Source organism: Neophocaena asiaeorientalis, unplaced genomic scaffold (genome assembly GCF_003031525.2).
Source record: "Neophocaena asiaeorientalis asiaeorientalis breed wild unplaced genomic scaffold, Neophocaena_asiaeorientalis_V1.1 scaffold137, whole genome shotgun sequence".
Taxonomy (NCBI): Eukaryota; Metazoa; Chordata; class Mammalia; order Artiodactyla; family Phocoenidae; genus Neophocaena; species Neophocaena asiaeorientalis.
Window position 1 is genome coordinate 396,732 of NW_020171804.1, and position 19,239 is coordinate 415,970.

At 51.9% G+C, this 19,239-nt stretch overlaps 1 protein-coding gene across 2 annotated transcripts in view; it reads right to left on the bottom strand.

The window, feature by feature from the left end:
* The window catches only part of NPC1L1 (NPC1 like intracellular cholesterol transporter 1), a 40,271-nt gene that overhangs the window by 15,363 nt on the left and 5,669 nt on the right, over positions 1-19,239 (bottom strand). The window contains exons 1-9 of one of the 2 annotated variants that reach the window (XM_024743505.1): positions 8,500-9,253; positions 5,980-7,505; positions 3,572-3,672; positions 3,048-3,220; positions 2,684-2,812; positions 2,066-2,248; positions 840-954; positions 585-712; positions 2-139 (exon numbers count right to left, since the gene is read on the bottom strand). In XM_024743505.1, coding sequence (XP_024599273.1) covers positions 2-139; positions 585-712; positions 840-954; positions 2,066-2,248; positions 2,684-2,812; positions 3,048-3,220; positions 3,572-3,672; positions 5,980-7,505; positions 8,500-8,553 — 2,547 coding nt within the window. In that variant the 5' untranslated portion in view covers positions 8,554-9,253. Of the gene's footprint in view, position 1; positions 140-584; positions 713-839; positions 955-2,065; positions 2,249-2,683; positions 2,813-3,047; positions 3,221-3,571; positions 3,673-5,979; positions 7,506-8,499; positions 9,254-19,239 lie in introns of those variants that run through there. The other variant, XM_024743433.1, reaches the window with a different exon arrangement.

Sequence of the window (19,239 nt, forward strand, 5' to 3'; positions counted from 1 at the left end):
CCACGACCACACGGGTGAACCGGTGCAGCAGGAACGGGACGTAGAACTTGCGGAAGCATCGGAGCAGTACTCCCTCGTCCTGGCTAGGCGGGGGCAGCTCCCGGGCGCTCTTGCAGCAGCAGACGTCCAGCCGGGAGGCCTGGGAGGAGGCAGGCGCTCAAGGTGGCCCCAAAACAGACCCCAGGGACCACCTCACTCCCATGGGGTGGGAGAGCCACCTTCCACAGGTGGCCTGTGCCAGCACCACCCAGCGGGGACATGCCACTGTGCGTTGCCTTTATCTCTATTTTCTACCTTGATAAAACACCTTTGAATTTTGCACCATCACGGAAACAGGAACTCCCTCCCTGTCAGTCTCTCATTTATATTTTATGTCATGACCTCGTGTACTTTAGGAGGGTTGATCATATTCCCCCAAATTACCAAGACGAGGTTGCTTCGGGACGTTGGGGACTACGTGGCCCAAATAGTCCAGCACTCTGTTGCCGTGCTCAAGGCCACACTCTGACCCTTTACTTCTACACAGTAAAGCCACCCCAGCCCCAGCCAAGATGAGGGTCCCTTGCTCTCTCCACCTCCCCTACCTCCTGCCTTCTGCTGTCAAGGGAGAGCAGGGCCACGAAAGCCGACATCTGCAGCAGGAAGTCGAGAAGCAACGCGAAGCCGGAGGTCAGGGCAAAGGTCCGCACGGCTGGCATGGGGGTCAGAGCTCCTGGTGGGGAAGGGGACCAGGGTTGAATCTCAGGGCCCGGCACCCACTCAGACGGTACAAAGGGAAAGCAGGCTGCCAGCCTCCAAGAACTCCCAGTACCTGGTGGGGAGGGGCTGCCCCGGCTCACCTAGGAAGAAGCAGATGGCCTCGGAGAGGCTGCAAAGCAGCATGCTGGGGGCCACTCTGCCCAGGGCTCGGCCGATGTGGGCCTCCCGCCCCTCCCCAGGCCTCCGTGGCAGTCTCTGTGTGGGGATGGCAGGGACACGGTCAAGATCCAGCCAAGGGCTCTGTCCCTCGCAGGCCAGCAGGGAGCTGGCAAGTGCCACCCGCTCCCCCAGGCACGGCCATCACCTGGAGACCCAGCCAGGCCTGAGGAAATGGCTCCACCCTCCCCAGTGCGAGCAGACCCTGCCAACACTGTGCTCGGCCACATCTTCCACTTCTCAGGGCCTGGCCCAGAGAAAGGCTTGGCACGTCTGGGGATCATCCTTGCTCTGACCCATCGTGGAACCCTGAATGTTCACTAACGGGAGAGGCTAAATGGACCCTGACTTGTCCTTCCATGGAATGCTACCTAGTAGCACAAAGACAGAGGTGGCTGTGTGTGGGACAGAGAAGAACAAACCTGACTCCATATTGGATCTCTAACCTTTGTGCTCTGTTGCCTGTGCTTAGTCATGCTGGCTCTGAATCTTTTGTTCAAGAATGTTGCCTATGGTCTGAAATATACATGATGGCCCATTCTCAAGGCTCTGACCTTTCAAGGTATAACACTTTTCCATTCACACAGAGATAAAAAAGTTGCAGAGTCTAACGTGTCTCGTCGGAGGTTTATAGGAACATTGTGACCAGACCTACACGGACAGCTGCAAGAACAAAGGATTCCCAGCACCAAAAAGTTTGTAACAACAAGCCACACCCCCTCCCCTTTTAGTATAAAAGAAGCCTAAATTCTAACTCGGGTAAGATGGTTCTTTGGGACGGTAGTCCACCACCTTCTCAGTCTGCTGGCTTTCCAAATAAAGTCACTATTCCTTGCCTCAACATCTTGTCTCTCGATTTATTGGCTTGTCACACAGCAAGCAGTATGAGCTTGGGCTCAATAACATATGTGCTGTGTGACACTCTTACCAGACAGTATGTGGGGCTGACAGAGAGCAAGTTCAGGTGACACAAATGGTATGAATACATCTATGTGAAAGATAAATAAACACAAAGCACGTTTTCTACAGGAATTGTACACATGGACATCAGCGCTTAGGAAGAGGCCATAAGAAGCCCAGCAAACCCATGCAGGGCTGCACCTGGGCATGTAGGGGCGGTTGGGGGTATATAGAACTCCTGCCCCCTTACCTGGTACTCGAGAACGAAGATGAAGATGTTGTCGGCCCCCACGGCGAGCACCAGGAATGGCACCACTTGCAGGATCACCAGTGAGGAGGGGACACCCAGGTAGGAGAAGAAGCCCATGGAAGCCATGACTGCTCCCAGCACCACAGCCACCCCGCCCAGGCCCAGCGTAGCCTTGGAGTCCACCTGCAATGGGATCAGGCTCAGCCTCCTGGCTGCGGGGCTACCCGATGTGCCCCCAACCTGAGTTAGAGGAGGGCAGAGGGCAGGCTTGCTCCATGCTTCTGTGTTTTGGCCGCTCTGCAGAGCCATCCTCCCAAGGGCAGACCCTGTGAGCCTGCCACTTCTTCCTCAAGCATGCATTGTAAGATAATGTAAATATCAGCTTTGCATTTGCACAAGTTGGGGGTGGGGTATTGTCAGGGAGCAGAATGAAAACTTTTGAAACAGGACACCTCAAGAAGCATCACCCTTTGCGGGAGCCACTCTGGGTGTGTCCACTCTGCTGCTTTGAAGTGCTCTGGAAAGCAGGTTGGAAAGGTTCTAAGCACCCCATGGGCCATCCCCACCCTCACTGCTCCCCTCACTTCTCACCAGTACTCGGCTCCCCTCACTTCTCACCAGTACTCGGCGCCAGCTGGAGTAGCTGCCCAGGGCCAGGGAGATATACAAGAAGATGACGAGGTAGCTGACAGCGAAGATGGGCAGGTCCTCGGCTGTTGTGCTGTTGATCTCATCCTCCAGGGAGCGCTGTGGACGCACACCCGACCAGCCCCAGTGACCCAAGGGCTCGGCCAGCAGGCACTGTGTGCGTGAGCCACCGTGAGCCCCGGCAAGGCTGTGAGAACAGCTGTCGCATCACCCCATCCTCCTGGGCAGGCAGATGCTAGCTAAAGGTCACTCAGGAGGGGCGAGGACATGATGGGGACACAGGACCCCACCCAGAGCCACTTGAACTGTCCTCCCCAAAGCCAGGGGACCCTACCTCCGCCATGAATGTGACCTGGAACACACCAGCCATCCGACGCTGGAAGGCTCGCATCTCCTCCAAGAAGGCCCCCTCCCAGAGCTTAGCCTGGGCCAGGCGGGGGTCCCCAGGAGGGTAATTGTTGAGGGAGAAGGTCATGATCAGGGCCTCCGCCTCAGAATAGTCCTTCCCTGGAAGGAGAAATGCTCAGCTACCCTCCAAGCGCACCTCTGCTTTCCTCCCCGACCCCAGCCGCACCGCTGTTTCCCCTCCCCCTCCCCTCCTCATCCAAGTCATTGTCGAATGACTACACCCCACTTCCCTCTCTCAGCCAAAGGCAAAGTCTATGGGCCCAGGCACAGAACCAGAGAACCTGGGCAGGGCTGGGACAAAATGAACGGGGTGGCAGAGGAAGGACAGAGGATGGGCGGGTCTGCAGCCACTCCCAGGCAGCAGGAAGCCCTTTGCCACTCCCATCCTTCTGCCTTTGACTCCTGCCCCGTATGTCCCCTCACTGTCCTCCCGGGGACCACCCAGCTTACCTTTGTAGCCCCCCACGGCGAGGAAAGGGAAGACGGGCGCCCCGTAGTCAGCCATGCAGCTCAGGGCCAGGGCCGTGCCATCTTTGTAGGTGAGAGGGGCGCTGGAGGGAGAGGAACGCACCTTTCCTGATCCCACTCCCATCTCCGTGGCCCGGGTGCCCCACCCTGGACCCGCAGCGCCATCGCCTGACCCTGTGGTCAGAACATTTCTGGGCCCAATCCAGAGTGAACTGGAGCTCCCTGAGCGAGGCCTCAAGCTCTCTCTCCCCTCATCCCAGCCTCACCCTCCCGGCTCCGCCATCATGTCCTCCCGGATGCGGCGGGTGGGTGAGTGTCACACACGCTCCCCTGGGGTGGGGGCCGGAGTCCGGCACACCAGCCCCCCGGGTCCTAACCACCAACAGAGCCACGCAGGCCTCACACTGCCCTTAGCCTCCTCCTCCCACCAGCCCAGAAGCCTCCAGGCCCAGAGGTGGGAACTCCTTCTTTCCTTGGACAGCGTACCAGCCCTGCAACCTTGGGCAGGTCTCCATGCCCTCCACTGAGCCCTTTCTGCGAACACATCACACGTGTGTGGACGAAGCGCTCATTGTGAGCAAGTGTGTCCGTCAGTCACCAGCTGGCTGGGAGTGCTGGTTGCTGTGTGACCTTGAGCAGCTCACCATACCCCTCTGAGCCTCAGTTTCCATATCTCTGAAATGGGGATAATCGGGCCACCCAAGAATTGTTGTGAGCAACCAAAACCAAAGTAAAGCCAACTCGAGGACTGGAAACCTGGGGTCAGAGCGTCCTCCCTGACCTGCCTGTTCTGAGGGCCAGCCCTGGGGCTGAAGCACAGACTCTAGGAAGCAGCCCAAACTTGGCTCACCTGAAGGGTGGGAGCCCTGGCTCCCCTGTCCAATCCAGAGGTTCTCAGGGTGGCATGGGGGCCTCGGGAGCCCTGGAGACCCTTTCAGGGGTCTGCAAGGTCAAAACTATTTCCATAATAACACTAAGATGCTGTTTGCAATTTTTACCCTTCTTCGATCTCGAGTCTGTGGAGTACAGACAATTCACGGACATGGCTCTAGTTTCCATATTGCCGCTAACATCTAAGAAAAGATCACTTGGGGACTTCCCTGGTGGTCCAGTGGTTAAGAATCCTCCTTCCAATGCAGGGGACGCGGGTTCGATCCCTGGTCAGAGAACTAAGATCCCACGTGCCAAGGGACAACTAAGCCCATGCGCCTCAACTAGAGAGAAGCCCGCATGCCGCAACTAAGACCCAACGCAAAAAAGAAAAAAAAAGATCACTTGCTGAGCTTTGGTGACGTATCAGAGCAAATCCACAATTCTCTGGAAAGGCTATTACAACACTCCTCCCTCCTCTGGCTACACGAGTGCGTGGCCAAGCATTCTCGCTGAGCTTCAACCAACAGGCCAAACGCAGAACCAGATGCCAGGATCCATCTAGCACCTTCTGCTAAGCAAGACCCTAACGAGATTTGCAAAGATATACAGAACAATGCTGCTCTTATCACTCCAGATATTTTTGGTACAGAAAATACCATTATTTTTCATAAAAATATGTTATTTGTGGCAGCATGTAATGGGCCTATTATTGTTATTTTTTAAAGAATTAAGAAATATTTCTCCGTTTTACTTTCTCACGTGGTAAATGTCAGTAGATATAACCTCTATCCAAACCCAAGCTCTCTGGAGTCCTTGGTCTTTTGTCAGAGTGTGAAGGGACCCTGAGACCAGGCTTTTGAGGACCTCTGCCCATTCCAACCCCAGAGAGCCTCAGTGGCTGCCTGTCCACCTACCTGCTCCCCTCCAGGCTTGGTAGCTCTCAGACCTTCGCTCTTGGTCCCAAGGCCCAGCGCCTTCACTGGCCTCCTGTTTGCACCACGGCAAAGTGGACACAGCCGGGGACAAAACCCCAAACAGCATGAAGGGGTGTAGCTGCAGCCTGCACAAGGGTACCCAGCCCAGGCGAGCAGGACCTAAAACCAGCCCCGGCCCCTGCCCTGGCCCGGGGCACCTCACGGGCTACCCATGGCCCTGCTGGCGTGCATCCAGGCCCAGCACAAAAGCAGAAAGGAAAATAACGAAGCACACCCATGAGCAGGGCCCTCGGATTGCTCTGCGACCCTTAGACCAAGAACATGCAAGGATGGGCCCTATGTCAGGAGCGCTGCAGAAAGACCGCGTGGAGGCTCTGACGGTCAGGTGCAAACCAGCTACAGTGAGCACGCACCCCGCTTACAGCGTGCGGGTCCGAGAGGGAGCACGGAAGGAAATGGCACGTCACCGCCCCTGCAACCGAGGCCCAGAGCCACACGGGGCCTCTCAGTTTGGGCTGTGTACCTGGCCTGGGCTCCAGGGGGCCCACACCAACCCCAGCAGCCACGCCCGCGAGCACTCACTTGGCGCAGTAGAGAAAGTGGTCCTTCCAGTCCACCTGGGAGGTCTGCCCCAACAGCGTCTGGTTGGCCGTGAGCAGCAGGCGCGTGCGGTTGTTCTGGAAATACTGCAGGAGGCTGTTGACGCAGCAGTCGGAGAGACTGGCGTTGTGCGGGTTGAGGGGGGCGTAGCAGGTGTCCTGCAGGGAGACGTTTCGCTGCTCCTCTGGCGACCACACCTGCAGGCGCCGCAGCCTCTCCTGCAGCTCCAGCACCTCCAGCAGCAGGTCAGAGGACAGGATCCCACTGAAGTTCTTGGGCCCCAGCAGCAGGGAGTCATACCTGTAGCGGGGCCGGCCAGGTGCCGTCAAGATCACCTGGTTGGTTCGGAAGAAGGGGCCAAAATGCTTGTCGTGGAACGCCTTCTCACTTCGGGCTTGGCTGCTGGGGGCTGACCACAGCTCCACGGGGTCTGTGGTCAGTTCTATAAAAGCCAGGCCCCCTGCCAGGGGCACCACCACAACAGTGGACACCACCAGGATGGTCACTGGCCACGAGGCCACCCACGTGCCCCAGCGCTGGAAGCACTGGCTGAGGACGGTGTGGGTGGAGAGGCTGAGCCGGTGGGCGAGGCTGATGCTCGCCTCGGGGCTGGGCGTCTTGCGTTGGCGCCGCTTGGCCAGGCGGGACCACAGGAGGAAGGCGGTGAGCAAGGCGAAGAGAGAGCAGAGGATGAGGATGAGGGCCAGGCTCCCTACCATGCGGCCCAGGTAGAAGGTGGGGTCCAGAGCCGGGGGCCGGGCGATGACGGGGCAGGAAGCAGTGCAGTCCTGGCAGGAGCAGGCCGACGCGCCGTAGCCCAGGGACTGGTTGCAGGGCACGACCTCATCGTTCAGAGGTTGCATCACGCTGCCCTCGGCCTGGCTAGGCTCCCACAGGTGAAAGGTGATGTCCAGGGGTGCCAGGCCGTTCCCCGTGTCCCCCTGGAAATTGAGCCAGCGCTGGGCGTTGCAGAGGGCAGAGCCGTAGACACCGCACATGGAGCCCACCACCAACGTGGCGGCCGCAGGGATGCGCACCCGGCTGCAGGAGTTGTAGGTCCGCTCGGCGAAGCTGCGCTGGTAGTAGGCCTCGTAGGCCACCACCGCCCGGGGCTGGCTGCCCCCCCGCCCGGCCACTCGGGTCACATTGATGAAGAGGCTCTGGTTGGAGCTGCAGGTGTTGTGACAATGCAGGCTCACGAAGTTGTCAGAGCAGGCAGGGCAGCGGGTGAGGAGGGCCTTGGTGACCCCCAGGCTCATGTCCAGGGCCACCAGCTGTTTCGGGGAGCAGCAGGCGTAGGTGGTGTTGGGGCCGGTGTAGAGGCGGGGACAGATGCTCCGCAGGAGGGTCAGGTGGTCACCCGTGACGTGGCGAGCAGGCGTGTTGTCCAGGCAGGACACGTTGGTCAGTGAAGCCAGGCTTCCAGACAGCTCCGGGTTCTTCCCACACTCGTCATAGAAGGCGCAGTATCCGGGCCGGTGTATGGGCGTGTACAGCTCGCTCTGGGCCTGTGGAACAGGGCAGCATCACCCAGAGCCCCAGCGCCGGCCAGCACCTCCAGGTAGCTGATGGGGCAGCGGGCAGCCAGGACAGGTGTGGAGAAGGAAGCAGAGCAGGGCGGGTGAGGGGTGGACGCCAGGCAGGTCCAGGATGCCAGGGATCCTGGGGGAGTGCTGGAGGAGGTGGGGCGCCAAAGCAGCACGTGGGGCTCCCAGTGGGGTCTGAGGGTGGTGAGCGGATGGGAACAGCCAGGCCTCCACCCTGAGCGACAGGGTCACTGGAGAGTGAGGTGACCTGGCACATCTGCCTTTAGCAAGGTCACTCCGGAGGGTAAGGGGACAGTAGTGACAACTGGGTCACCCAGGAGACCCCTGGAAGCCACTGTGTGGTCCTGCTGAGAAACGATGACCCCTGGACAGGTGGAGGGCTGCTCCAAGGGGCCGTGTGGATGCAGGCCCTGTGCACCTGGGGCACCATTGTCGTTGCTGGCGGCTGCCACCATGCCCAAGCTGCAGCCAGGGCCCCTCTTGGAGATTCTGAGCTGAGCTTCCCCTGCCCTTACCTGCTGGGGGCTGAAAGCCTTCACCCACCTTCCCAGACGTGCAAATGAGCAAGAAACTTGCAAGGCAAGACCTCCTCCCAAACCTAGATGCTAAATCCTCATTAGGTGATTCTCCCCCCGAACCCGTGCCGTCAGCACCCCGGGACTGGCTCCTCCCTTAACCTTCCACAGACCGTCTTAGGCCAGGACACCCACAGAGGACCAGGAATGGGAGGCACTCAGTCACACCCAGTCCAGCTACCCCCTGCTCAACGCTTGTGTCCATCTAACCCCGCGACCTGAAGACTTGAGCAGCTCAGGGCCCTCCACCTGCACCCCTCCTCTGGGGAGCCTGGGATCCCTCATCTGTTTAGAAACTGCCCCCTCCCCAGACCCCAGGCCCTCTCTCACTGTTGCCAAGCAGCCCCCTGCCCGGGGTGGACATAGGGCCTGGGACTCACCGACTTCAGGAGCAGAGCCCAGAGCAGCCAGCCCTTCAGGCCGACCTCCACCATCCTGGCACTGGGAAGGGGTCAGAGGGTAAGTGAGGCCAGGACTTGGGGACAGCCAAGGGCTGGCTCCTGGCAACACACAGAGCTCACTGCGGCCGTACATATACTAAAACTGGGGACGGCCTACGAGGCAGCTTCCCCACCCGGGACAGTGTCACCTGATTGAGCTGGGGACCAATGGGGCTGAGCCCTGCACCTCCCAGGGCTCCCAGCTGGTTAATGATCCACCTCACTTGTCCCTCCAACCTTTGGCTGCACCCTCTCAGTTGAGCCTCCCGGGGTGTCCCCTTCACCCACTTCCCAAAGTGACCAAGGCCAGAGGGCTGAGCGAGCCAGAGACTTCCCGTGAGCTCCCCAAGTGGCCTCTGTTGCAGGAGGAGGTCCCAGGCCCAGGGACGAGTGCAAGACGTGGCTGGGCCCGGGCACCGGCCCTCTGAACCTCTCTTCGCGCCCCCAAGCCTCAGCCTCAGACCCCCCAGTCTCCCCAGCACCCTCTTGGGTCCAGGCCAGCTCTGGCTGGGACACACCCTTGCACTGTCATCCTTGGCAGCTGTTGTTAATTAATATTAACAACCCGATAACAGAGGGGGCAGTTAGGGGTGGAGTGACACAGTGACAGCAGTCTCCTCTGGGTGGAGGGGCAAACACCAGCTCACTGGGGTCTGACAGTGCGCAGAGACCCCAGGTGTGACGGGCACACACAGCCTCGCTCCTCCGCCCCCGGCCCCTCCCTTATGTCCCGTGCCCAGGTCTGTCCCCACCAACCACGGAGGGGCTGAGTGTCGCTGGGAGCCCCAGGCAAGCAGCCCCGCCCCCCCTGGGCCCAGGTTACACTTCATTCACCTTCTGCTCCTTCCAGATAGGGAGCTCTGAGGCCTCCCTTGGGCTCTCCCTATCACCAGAATGGGTCAGACCTTGGCCCCCATGCCAAAGCTGAGCAGATAAGGTCAGCCCGGTGGGGGAGCTATCATGTGGCCACCTGCCAGAGGCAGCTGCTGGAAGGAAACTGCTGTCTCCCTGGTCTTGTGTTTGCTTCATAGACCCTGGCCTGACTCAGAGGGAGCCACCCAACACATACAGGGGAAGACAGAAGCCAAGAGCGGGGGAACCAGACGCCAAGGGGGGATGCCAGGGCAGGTGCAGGCGGACCCCTAAGCCCCCAGTCAGCCACAGTGGAGAGGAGAGCCAACAGCCCAGGGGCTGCCGTGTGCAGTGACCTCCATCCGGCACCTCCCGGGCCCCGCCCCCATACACCCTGGCAGGCAGATGCTGGGACTCCAGCTCCGTCTCCCAGATAGGCTCTGTCCTCTCTCCTAGATGTCCATCCCCCGAAGCAGACGCTGAGGCAGGGATTCCACTGCAAAGAGTTGATTTGGAAGGTGATCCCAGAGGGCACCAGCAGACAGTGGGGATGAGCCAGGGGATGGAAGGAAGCAACCAGAGTGCATTGAAGAGTGGGCTCCTTGGACTTCCCTGGTGGTCCAGTGGTTAGGTCTCCATGCTTCCACTGCAGGGGGCACCGGTTCCGTCTCTGGTCGGGGATCTAAGACCCCGCATTGTGTGCTGCGCGGCCCAAAAAAAAAAAAAAAAAAAAAAAAAAAAAAAAAAAAAAAAGTGGGCTCCGGCTCGAGTACCCACAGCCTCACGGGGAACCTCTGGAAGATGATGTGGAGCCTGCCCCAAGGGTGTGTGCTTGTCCATCACCTTCTTTGGTCGCTGATTGAGGACATTCTCTGCAGCTTCAGCCCCAGGCCCCTCTGGCACTTGTGGAGCCCCCGGGCACACCCCCTTGACCTAGGTTGTCCCTAGGGGAGGCCCACAGAGACGGAGCCCAGACGTGTGGCCTCTGGGATCTTCTCTGAAACACACACAGGGGGAAAGCAGCAGTATCCAGCTCTGAGTAAAAGACGAAAACTCTCAGCCACAATCTCACCACCTGGCTCCCTGGGCATGTGTGGGGTCTCCGAGGCCACGCTCCGGGCACAGACTTCTGTTGTGAGCACAGTTTTTGTACACTCCCGTATCCCACTTTATCTCCTGACATTTAGCACAGACTCAACACTTCCTTCAGACTCTGACTAGCGTGTGTGTCACTGGGCTGTGTCCCACAGAGTGATGGATTGCCTGCTCTCCTAGTGCCAAAGGTCGGCTGCTTCCAATAAAGAAGTTTTTGGTTGATATCTTTGTGCCTAACTGTATTTCCTCTATTTTGTATTTATCTTCCTTAATCCAGGATTCCAGAGATGAGATGGGAGTGTTGACGAGTACCACGTTTACAGCCCTAAGTACACACAGTTCATCAGCTCTCCCCGTGGGCTAATCTAATCTAGGATGTCTTGACTAATTATCAGATTCTTGCTTATGTGTCGGGTGAAGGGGTCAGATGGTGGACACACATGGATTCCCCAAGGGTTGTGACTCTTTTCACTGACACCAGCAATAACCAAAAGTGCCAAGTCACTAGCCTCACCTTCACTGTGTGTTCAATCTGTTGTCAGACTTTACAAATTTAATAACTGTAAAAAGATGTCTCGTTTTCAATTCTCCTCTATTACTAGCGGGATAGAACCTGCCCCAGCAGTCCCAGAGAGGGAACTGGAGCTGAACACTGTTGCTAAGCTCAGGAGGTGGCGAGGAGGGGCCAGCTGCCAGCATAGGAGCCTCCTGTGGTCAGGGATGCCCGGCCGACGCAGCACGCCTCACTGGCTTGCCTCTCTGGACCCCAGGAGCGTGCTGAGGGTTTGCAGTCTGGGCTGAGAGGTCAGGGTAAGACGGTGATGCTCCACCAGTCACTGGTCCAGGCCATGGCACCTGGCTAACTGTGTGTGCAACGCTCTGACCAGCAGTGATGTGAACAGTTTATGGTCATTTCCAGCTCACAGGGGTAACCAGCCTACAGGTTGAGATTTTGGAACCTGGTCACTTAGTGGACCCTTCGTCTTCTTTGCCATCAGACCCCAATTCTATTTGGTGAAGGACTGTGTCCACAGTCCAGGTGAGAGATGCTGCTCCCTGCTCTCCCAGCCTCCTTTGCAGCCAGCAGGGGTCCCGTGATCCTGTTCTGGCCAATGTGAAGGCTTCTTTTAAGAAAAACTAGATTTAATTTTTGAGCAGTCTTATGTTTATAGAAAAATTGAGCAAACACAACATTGTAACAACTATATTTCAATTTTTTAAATTTGGGGGGACTTCCCTGGTGGCGCAGTGGTTAAGAACCCACCTGCCAACGCAGGGGACACGGGTTCGAGCCCTGGTCCGGGAAGATCCCACATGCCACGGAGCAACTAAGCCTGTGTGCCACAACTACTGAGCCTGCACTCTAGGACCCGCGAGCCACAACTACTGAGCACACGTGCCACAACTACTACAGCCCACGCACCTAGAGCCCATGGTCCGCAACAAGAGAAGCCACCGCAATGAGAAGCCCGAGCACCACAGCGAAGAGCAGCCCCCGCTCAATGCAACTCGAGAAAGCAGCAACGAAGAACCAACGCAGCCAAACATAAATAAATAAATAAATATCCTTCTAAAAAAAATTTTTTTTCTTAACTGAACAGAAGGTACATAGCTCCCTCATGCCCTTTCATCCCCTCAACAGTTTCGTCTATTACGACTCTCTTGCATTACTGTGTGGCACATTTGTTGCAATCAATGAGCCAATATTGACACGTTATTATTCACTGAAGTCCATAGTTCACCTTAGAGTTCACTCTTGGTGTGTACATTCTATGGGATTTGACTAGTGTATAACGACATGTATCCACAATTATAATATTATACAGAATAGTGTCTCAGCCTAAAAATCCCGTTCATCCTTTGCTCTCCCTAAACCCGAACCACTGAAAACCGCTGCTCTTTGTGCATACATTTTTTTGTGTTCATAAAATACACATACCATAAAATTTACCTTCTTAACCTTTTTTTTTTTTTTTTGCGGTACGCGGGCCTCTCACTGCTGTGGCCTCTCCTGTGACGGAGCACAGGCTCCGGACGCGCAGGCTCAGCGGCCATGGCTCACGGGCCCAGCCGCTCTGCGGCATGTGGGATCTTCCCGGACCGGGGCACGAACCCGTGTCCCCTGCATCGGCAGGCGGACTCCCAACCACTGTGCCACCAGGGAAGCCCTCTTAACCATTTTTAACTGTCCAGTTCAGTGGTCTTAAAGACATTTACACTGTTGTGCTACCATCACCACCATCCATCCTCCTGACTCATTTCATCCGGGAAAACTGAACTTTGGTACCATTAAATGTTGACTCCCCATCTTCCCCTCCTCCCAGGCTCTGGCAACTACCATTCTTCTTTCTGTCTCTATGAATCTGACTAAGTACCACATATAAGTAGAAGCATACAGTAGTTGTCTTTTTGTTACTGGCTTGTTTCATTTAACATAATGTCTTCAAGATTCATCCATCTTGCAAAATTTCCTTCTTTCTTAAGGCTGAATGATATTCCATTGTATGTACACACCACATTTTGCTTATCCATCCGTCAATGGACACTTGCTTCCATTTTCGGGCTATTGTGAATAATGCTGTTATGAACACAGGTGTACAATATCCCTTCCAGACTCTGCTTCAGTTCTTTGGAGCATATACCTAGGTATGGAATTATGGGACCGTATGGCAGTTCTATTTTTAATTTTTTGAGGAACCGCCATACTATTTTCCACAGCAGCTATACCATTTTATGGTACCACCAACACTGCACAAGTGTTCCAATTTCTCCATTTCCTTGCCAACACTTGTGCTTTTCTAGTTTTTTGATAGTAGCCATCCTAATGGGTGTGAGGTGGTATCCCATTGTAGTTTTGATTTTCATTTCCCTAATGACTAGTGATGTCGAGCATCTTTTCATGTGCTTATTCGTCATTCATATATCTTCTTTGGAGAAATGTCTATTCAAGTCCTTCGCCAATTTTTTAATTAGGTTTTTTTCTTGTTTGTTTTGGTTTTTGATGTTGAGTTTTAGGAGTTCTCTCTATAATCTGGATGTTAATCCTTTGTCAGATATATGGTTTGCAAATATTTTCTCCCATTCTGTGGGTTGTCTTTTTACTATGTTGACAGTGACTTTCGATGCAAAAAGTTAATTTTCATTTAGTCAAATTTCTCTATTTTTCCTTTTGCTAAATGTGCTTTTGGTGTCATATCCAAGGAATCATTGCCAAATCCAATGTCATAAAATTTTGTCCTATGTTTTATTCTAAGAGTTTTATACTTTCAGCTCTAAAGTTTAGGTCTTTAACATCCTAAACTTATAACACTCTAGTTTTTATTTATACCAGCTTAAGTTCAATAACATATAAAACTCTGTTCCTTTACAGCTCTGTCTCCACCTCTTTCAGCTGTTGTCACAGAATTACATCTTTATATATTATGCATCCAAAAACATAAACTAATAATTATTTCAAACGCATTTGGCTCTTAAATTACATAAAAAGTAAGATTTGGGGTTACAAACCAAGGTACAGTAATACTAGTTTTCACAGTTTTTTTAAATTAGTTTCTTAAATCATGTAGGAAACAAAAATTGCAGTTATAAATCATTGTTACAGTGAGATAGCTTTTATAATTGCCCACGTACCTTTACTGAGATCCTTTTATCTCCATATGGCTTTGAGTTACTGTTTAGTGTCCTTGTAGCACTCCTTTGAGCATTTCTTGCAGGGAAGATCTAATGGTTACGAACTCCGTCCGTTTTTGTTTATGTGGGAATGTCTTAATTTCTCCCTCACTTTTGAAGGACAGTTTTGCCAGATACAGGATATTTGTTAACAGCTTTTTTCCTTTTAGCATTTTGAATATATCAGCCCAACATCTTATGGACTCCAAGGTTTCTGATGAGAAACTTGCTGATAATCTTTTTGAGGATCCCGTGTATGTAACAATTTGCTTCTCTCTTGCTGCTTTCAAGATTGTCTCTTTGGCTTTTGTAAATTTGATTATAATATGTCTTGGTATGGATCTGAGTTCACATTACTTGGAGTTCATTGTTTCTTGAATGTTTATGTTCATTTATTTCATCAAATTTAGAAAGTTTTCCACCATTATTTCTCCAAATATTCTCTCTGCCCCTTTCTCTCTTTATTCTCCTGAGACTCCTTGATGCATAGGGTGGTATGATGGATATTGTCCTACAAGTCCTTTAGGCTCCATTTGCTTTTCTTCAAATTTTTTCCTTTCTCTTTCTCAGACCTGATAATTTACATTATCCTATCTTCAATTCACTGATTTTTCTTTTTTTTATATAAATTTATTTATTTTTTTAGTTTATCTTTGGCTGCGTTGGGTCTTCGTTGCTGCGTGGGGGCTTTCTCTAGTTGTCGCAAGCAGGGCCTACTCTTTGTTGTGGTGCATGGGCTTCTCATTGCAGTGGCTTCTCTTGTGGCGGAGCACAAGGTCTAAGCACATGGGCTTCAGTAGTTGCGGCACATGGGCTCAGTAGTTGTGGTTCGCAGGCTCCAGAGCAGAGGTTCAGTAGTTGTGGTGCATGGGCTTAGTTGCTCTGCGGCATGTGGGATCTTCCCGGACCAGGGCTCGAACCTGTGTCCCCTGCATTGGCAGGTGGATTCTTAACCACTGTACCACCAGGGAAGTCCCTTTCCTTTAGTTCTTTCAACATCTTTAGGACAGTTGTTTTAAAGCCTTTGTCTAGTATTTCTGCCAGTAGATATTTTTCAAAGACTGTTTCTGTCAATTATTTTTTCCCTTTGAATGGGTCATACTTTTCTGTTTCTTTGTATGCCTTGTGGTTTTTGTTGTTGAACACTGGACATGTGAATTTAATAATGAGGGAACTCTGGAAATCAGATTCCTCTCCTTCCCCAGGGTTTGTGGGGGTTTGTTATTGTTTTTGTTTATCGTGTATTGCTTTCTTTTTTTAAATTTTTATTGGAGTATAATTGATTTATGATGTTGCGTTAGTTTCAGGTTGTTTATTGTGTATTGTTTTCTGATTGTTATAGGCTGTCTCTGTGCCCAGGATCAACCTAAGGTATAAATTTAAGGTCTTCTCAAGTCCTTTTTTAGACTTTTCCTGGGCATGCAGGATCACTTTCTAATTTTCTCTGTATATGCAGTTGTTTTTGAATGTCCTAGATTTTAATGTCCTGGCCCCTGAGAGAGCAAAAAGTGAAAAATAAAGGTGGGAATAAAAGAGCACTGGTCCTTTAAACCTTCTGGAGGTCGCTTCACCTGGAGGGGGAGGGGCTTGCGACAACGCGGGAGGTGACTATTTGTCTGCACCTCTGCGACCTGAACCAGCAATCAGCCATCAGAGCACAGATCCCCAGTATCTGGAGGATAGGGTCCTTTTTGTCCACCCTGGCTCCAACTAGCTGTTGCGCACAGCTGCCTGCCTACAGGCTGGAAGTTGGGGATGGGTAGGTGCTACTGTACAAAGGGCTGAAATTGAGAAAAATTAACCCCAGTTTACCCTCCAAGTCTTCCCCTGGAAGTTGCAAGCCTTCAACAGACTCCAGATTTCCAAAATAGTTACATCAGACAAGTTCTGCCAGTGCAATTGTTGTCTAGGTGGGGAGACAGATTCCTGGTACATCCTACTCCATCAGCTTCTCATGATCTCCTTTCTCCAACATGAAGGCTTCTGTTTCCCTCATTAAATGGGATGTATGCAGCGGGCATGGCATTCTAGCATTTCTCCCTTTTCACTGCCCTAGACATAGATGGAATGTCTGGAGGTGTAGCAACCACCTTGTGGCCCTGAGGCATCAAACATGAGGAGAAAGGCAAGATGCACAAAATCACAGAGGGAGTGATATCAGCAAAATGGTGAACTAGGAAGCTCCAAGCTCTTGTTTTCCCACAAAAACACTGAAAAAACAAGCAGAGGATTTCCCTTGTGGTGCAGTGGTTAAGAATCTGCCTGCCAATGCAGGGGACACGGGTTCGATCCCTGGTCCAGGAAGATCCCACATGCCACAGAGCAACTAAGCCCATGAGCCACAACTACTGAGCCTGAGTGCCACAACTACTGAAGTTCACACACCTAGAGCCCATGCACTGCAACAAGAGATGCCACCGCAAAGAGAAGCCCATACACTGCAACGAAGAGTAGATCCTACTTGCTGCAACTAGAGAAAGCCCATGTGCAGCAACAAAAACCCAACACAACCAAAAATAAATAAATAAATTTATTTATAAAAACAAGCAGAACTGTCAGAACCAACTTTTTAGGAGCTCTGGAAAAAATTCAAAGGTCTGCAGCAACCAAGCAAGTGCTCAACCAGGAAAAAGCCATCTTCAAGACAGTAGGGAATATGACAAACCCACAGCCAACATTGTTCTCAATGGTGAAAAAGTGAAACCACTTCCTCTAAGATCAGGAACAAGACAAGGTTGTCCACTCTCACCACTATTATTCAACATAGTTTTGGAAGTTTTAGCCACAGCAATCAGAGAAGAAAAAGAAATAACAGGAATCCACATCAGAAAAGAAGAAGTAAAGCTGTGACTCTTTGCAGATGACATGATACTATACATAGAGAATCCTAAAGATGCTACCAGAAAACTATTAGAGCTAATCAATGAATCTGGTAAAGTAGCAGGATACAAAATTAATGCACAGAAATCTCTGGCATTCCTATACACTAATGACGAAAAATCTGAAAGAGAAATTAAGGAAACACTCCCATTTACCACTGCACAAAAAACAAAGACAGTAGGAAAGTTTTCCGGTGTTTCTACTCAACCATGCCCCACCCACTCTCTGGCACAGTGGAGGTCTTTGTCTTGAAGTGATGGTAACACAGTTTCTAATCCCCTCCCTCAAACCAGTGGAAGCTGAGGCACCCTTATTTGCAAATTACTGTGTATATACATTCTAACCTGTGTTGGGGAGATCTAAAGAACTGCAACATAAAGAAATGTGAGGCACTTGCTTCTCTTTCACGTCAGGTGGAAGTCAGGTGGACAGAGCAACAGCCACTGCTCCTAAAAGACATCTGAGGCAAGGGATTATGAGTGGAGACACACAACAGATCATATACAGCCCAGAGGAGAAGCTTGGAAAGTTAGTACATTCAAAAGCAGCTGTGTATAAGGGGTATTTAGAAAGCCACATGCATGCACAGCACAAGACACATATCCAGAAAAGACCTGCAGAGACCTGATGCTTTCACCCTGGGCTTATGCCTAGGCTCAGAGCAAGCCTGCATAAATATTAAAGGATAATCCCAGCACAGAGCCAATCTGAAAAAAAGGGAGAGGTGGAGTTTTGTTTGTTTGTTTTTCTGTTTCTGTGTGTGTGTGTGTGTGTGTGTGTGTGTGTGTGTGTGTGTGTGTTTTGTTTGTTTGTTTAGCTCCTGGCATTCAAGGAAATCTCTACCAAAACATTAGCTGATCATGAGCTAAAGGAGCAGAGATTTCAGTGAGCACACACAAGGAATAGTCTTTGCAAAAATAGTTTGGAAAAGTATAAACATAAGCAGACCACTACAACTTTCAACAGTAAAAACATAAACAAACCAAAAGAGCAAATGCTAGGGAATAGGGAGAATCTGATTTCCAAAGTTAGCACATTTTAATAATCAAATACCCAGTTTTCAACAAAACAATGATAATGCATACAAAGACACAAGAAAATATGCCCATTCAAAGTAACAAACAAACAAAAAAATTGACAGGCAATTCCCTGGCAGTCCAGTGATTAGGATTCTGAGCTTCCACTGCAGGGGGCATGGGTTCAATCCCTGATCGAGGAACTCAGACCCCACAAGCCACACAGTGAGGACAAAAAAAAAAAAAATTGACAAAGACCATCCCTGAGGAAACCCATAAGAAAAGATCTTAAAACAACTGTCTAGGGAGTTCCCTGGTGGTCTAGTGGTTGGGAATTGGTGCTTTTACTGCTGTGGCCTGGGTTCAATCCCTGGTCGGGGAACTGATATCCCACAAGCTGTGCAGCGTAGCCAAAAAAATAAACCAAAACAAAACCAACAACTGTCTAAAATATACTCAAGAAGGTAAAGAGGAAAAGGTACAAAGAACCAAAGGAAATCAGAAAAAAAAAGTATGAACAAAATTAATAAAGAGATACAAAATCTAAAAAGAAATTCTGGAACTGAAAAGTACAATAACAAATGAAAAATCCACTAGAGGGGTTCCACAGCAGATGTGAGGAAATAATCAGTGAACTTGAAGATAGAGCAATTGAAATAATCAAGTTTGAGGAGAAGAAATAGAAAAGTAGGACTTCCCTGGTGGCGCAGTGGTTAAGAATCCACCTGCCAATGCAGGGTACACGGGTTCGAGCCCTGGTCCAGGAAGATCCCACATGCCACGGAGCAACTAAGCCCGTGCACCACAACTACTGAGCCTGTGCTCTAGAGCCCACGAGCCACAACTACTGAGGCCGCGTGCTGCACCTACTGAAGCCTGCGCGTCTAGAGCCTGTGCTCCACAAGAGAAGCCACCTCAGTGAGAAGCCCACGCACCACAACAAAGAGTAACCCCCGTTCCCCGCAACTAGAGAAAGCCCGTGCGCAGCAACAAAGATCCAATGCAGCCAAAAATAAATAAATAAATTTATTTTTTAAAAAAAAGAGAGAAAGAGAGAGAGAACTTCCTCAACATGATAAAGGACATTTACAAAAATCCCACAGCAGGGCTTCCCTGGTGACGCAGTGGTTTAGAGTTTGCCTGCCGATGCACGGGACACGGGTTCGTG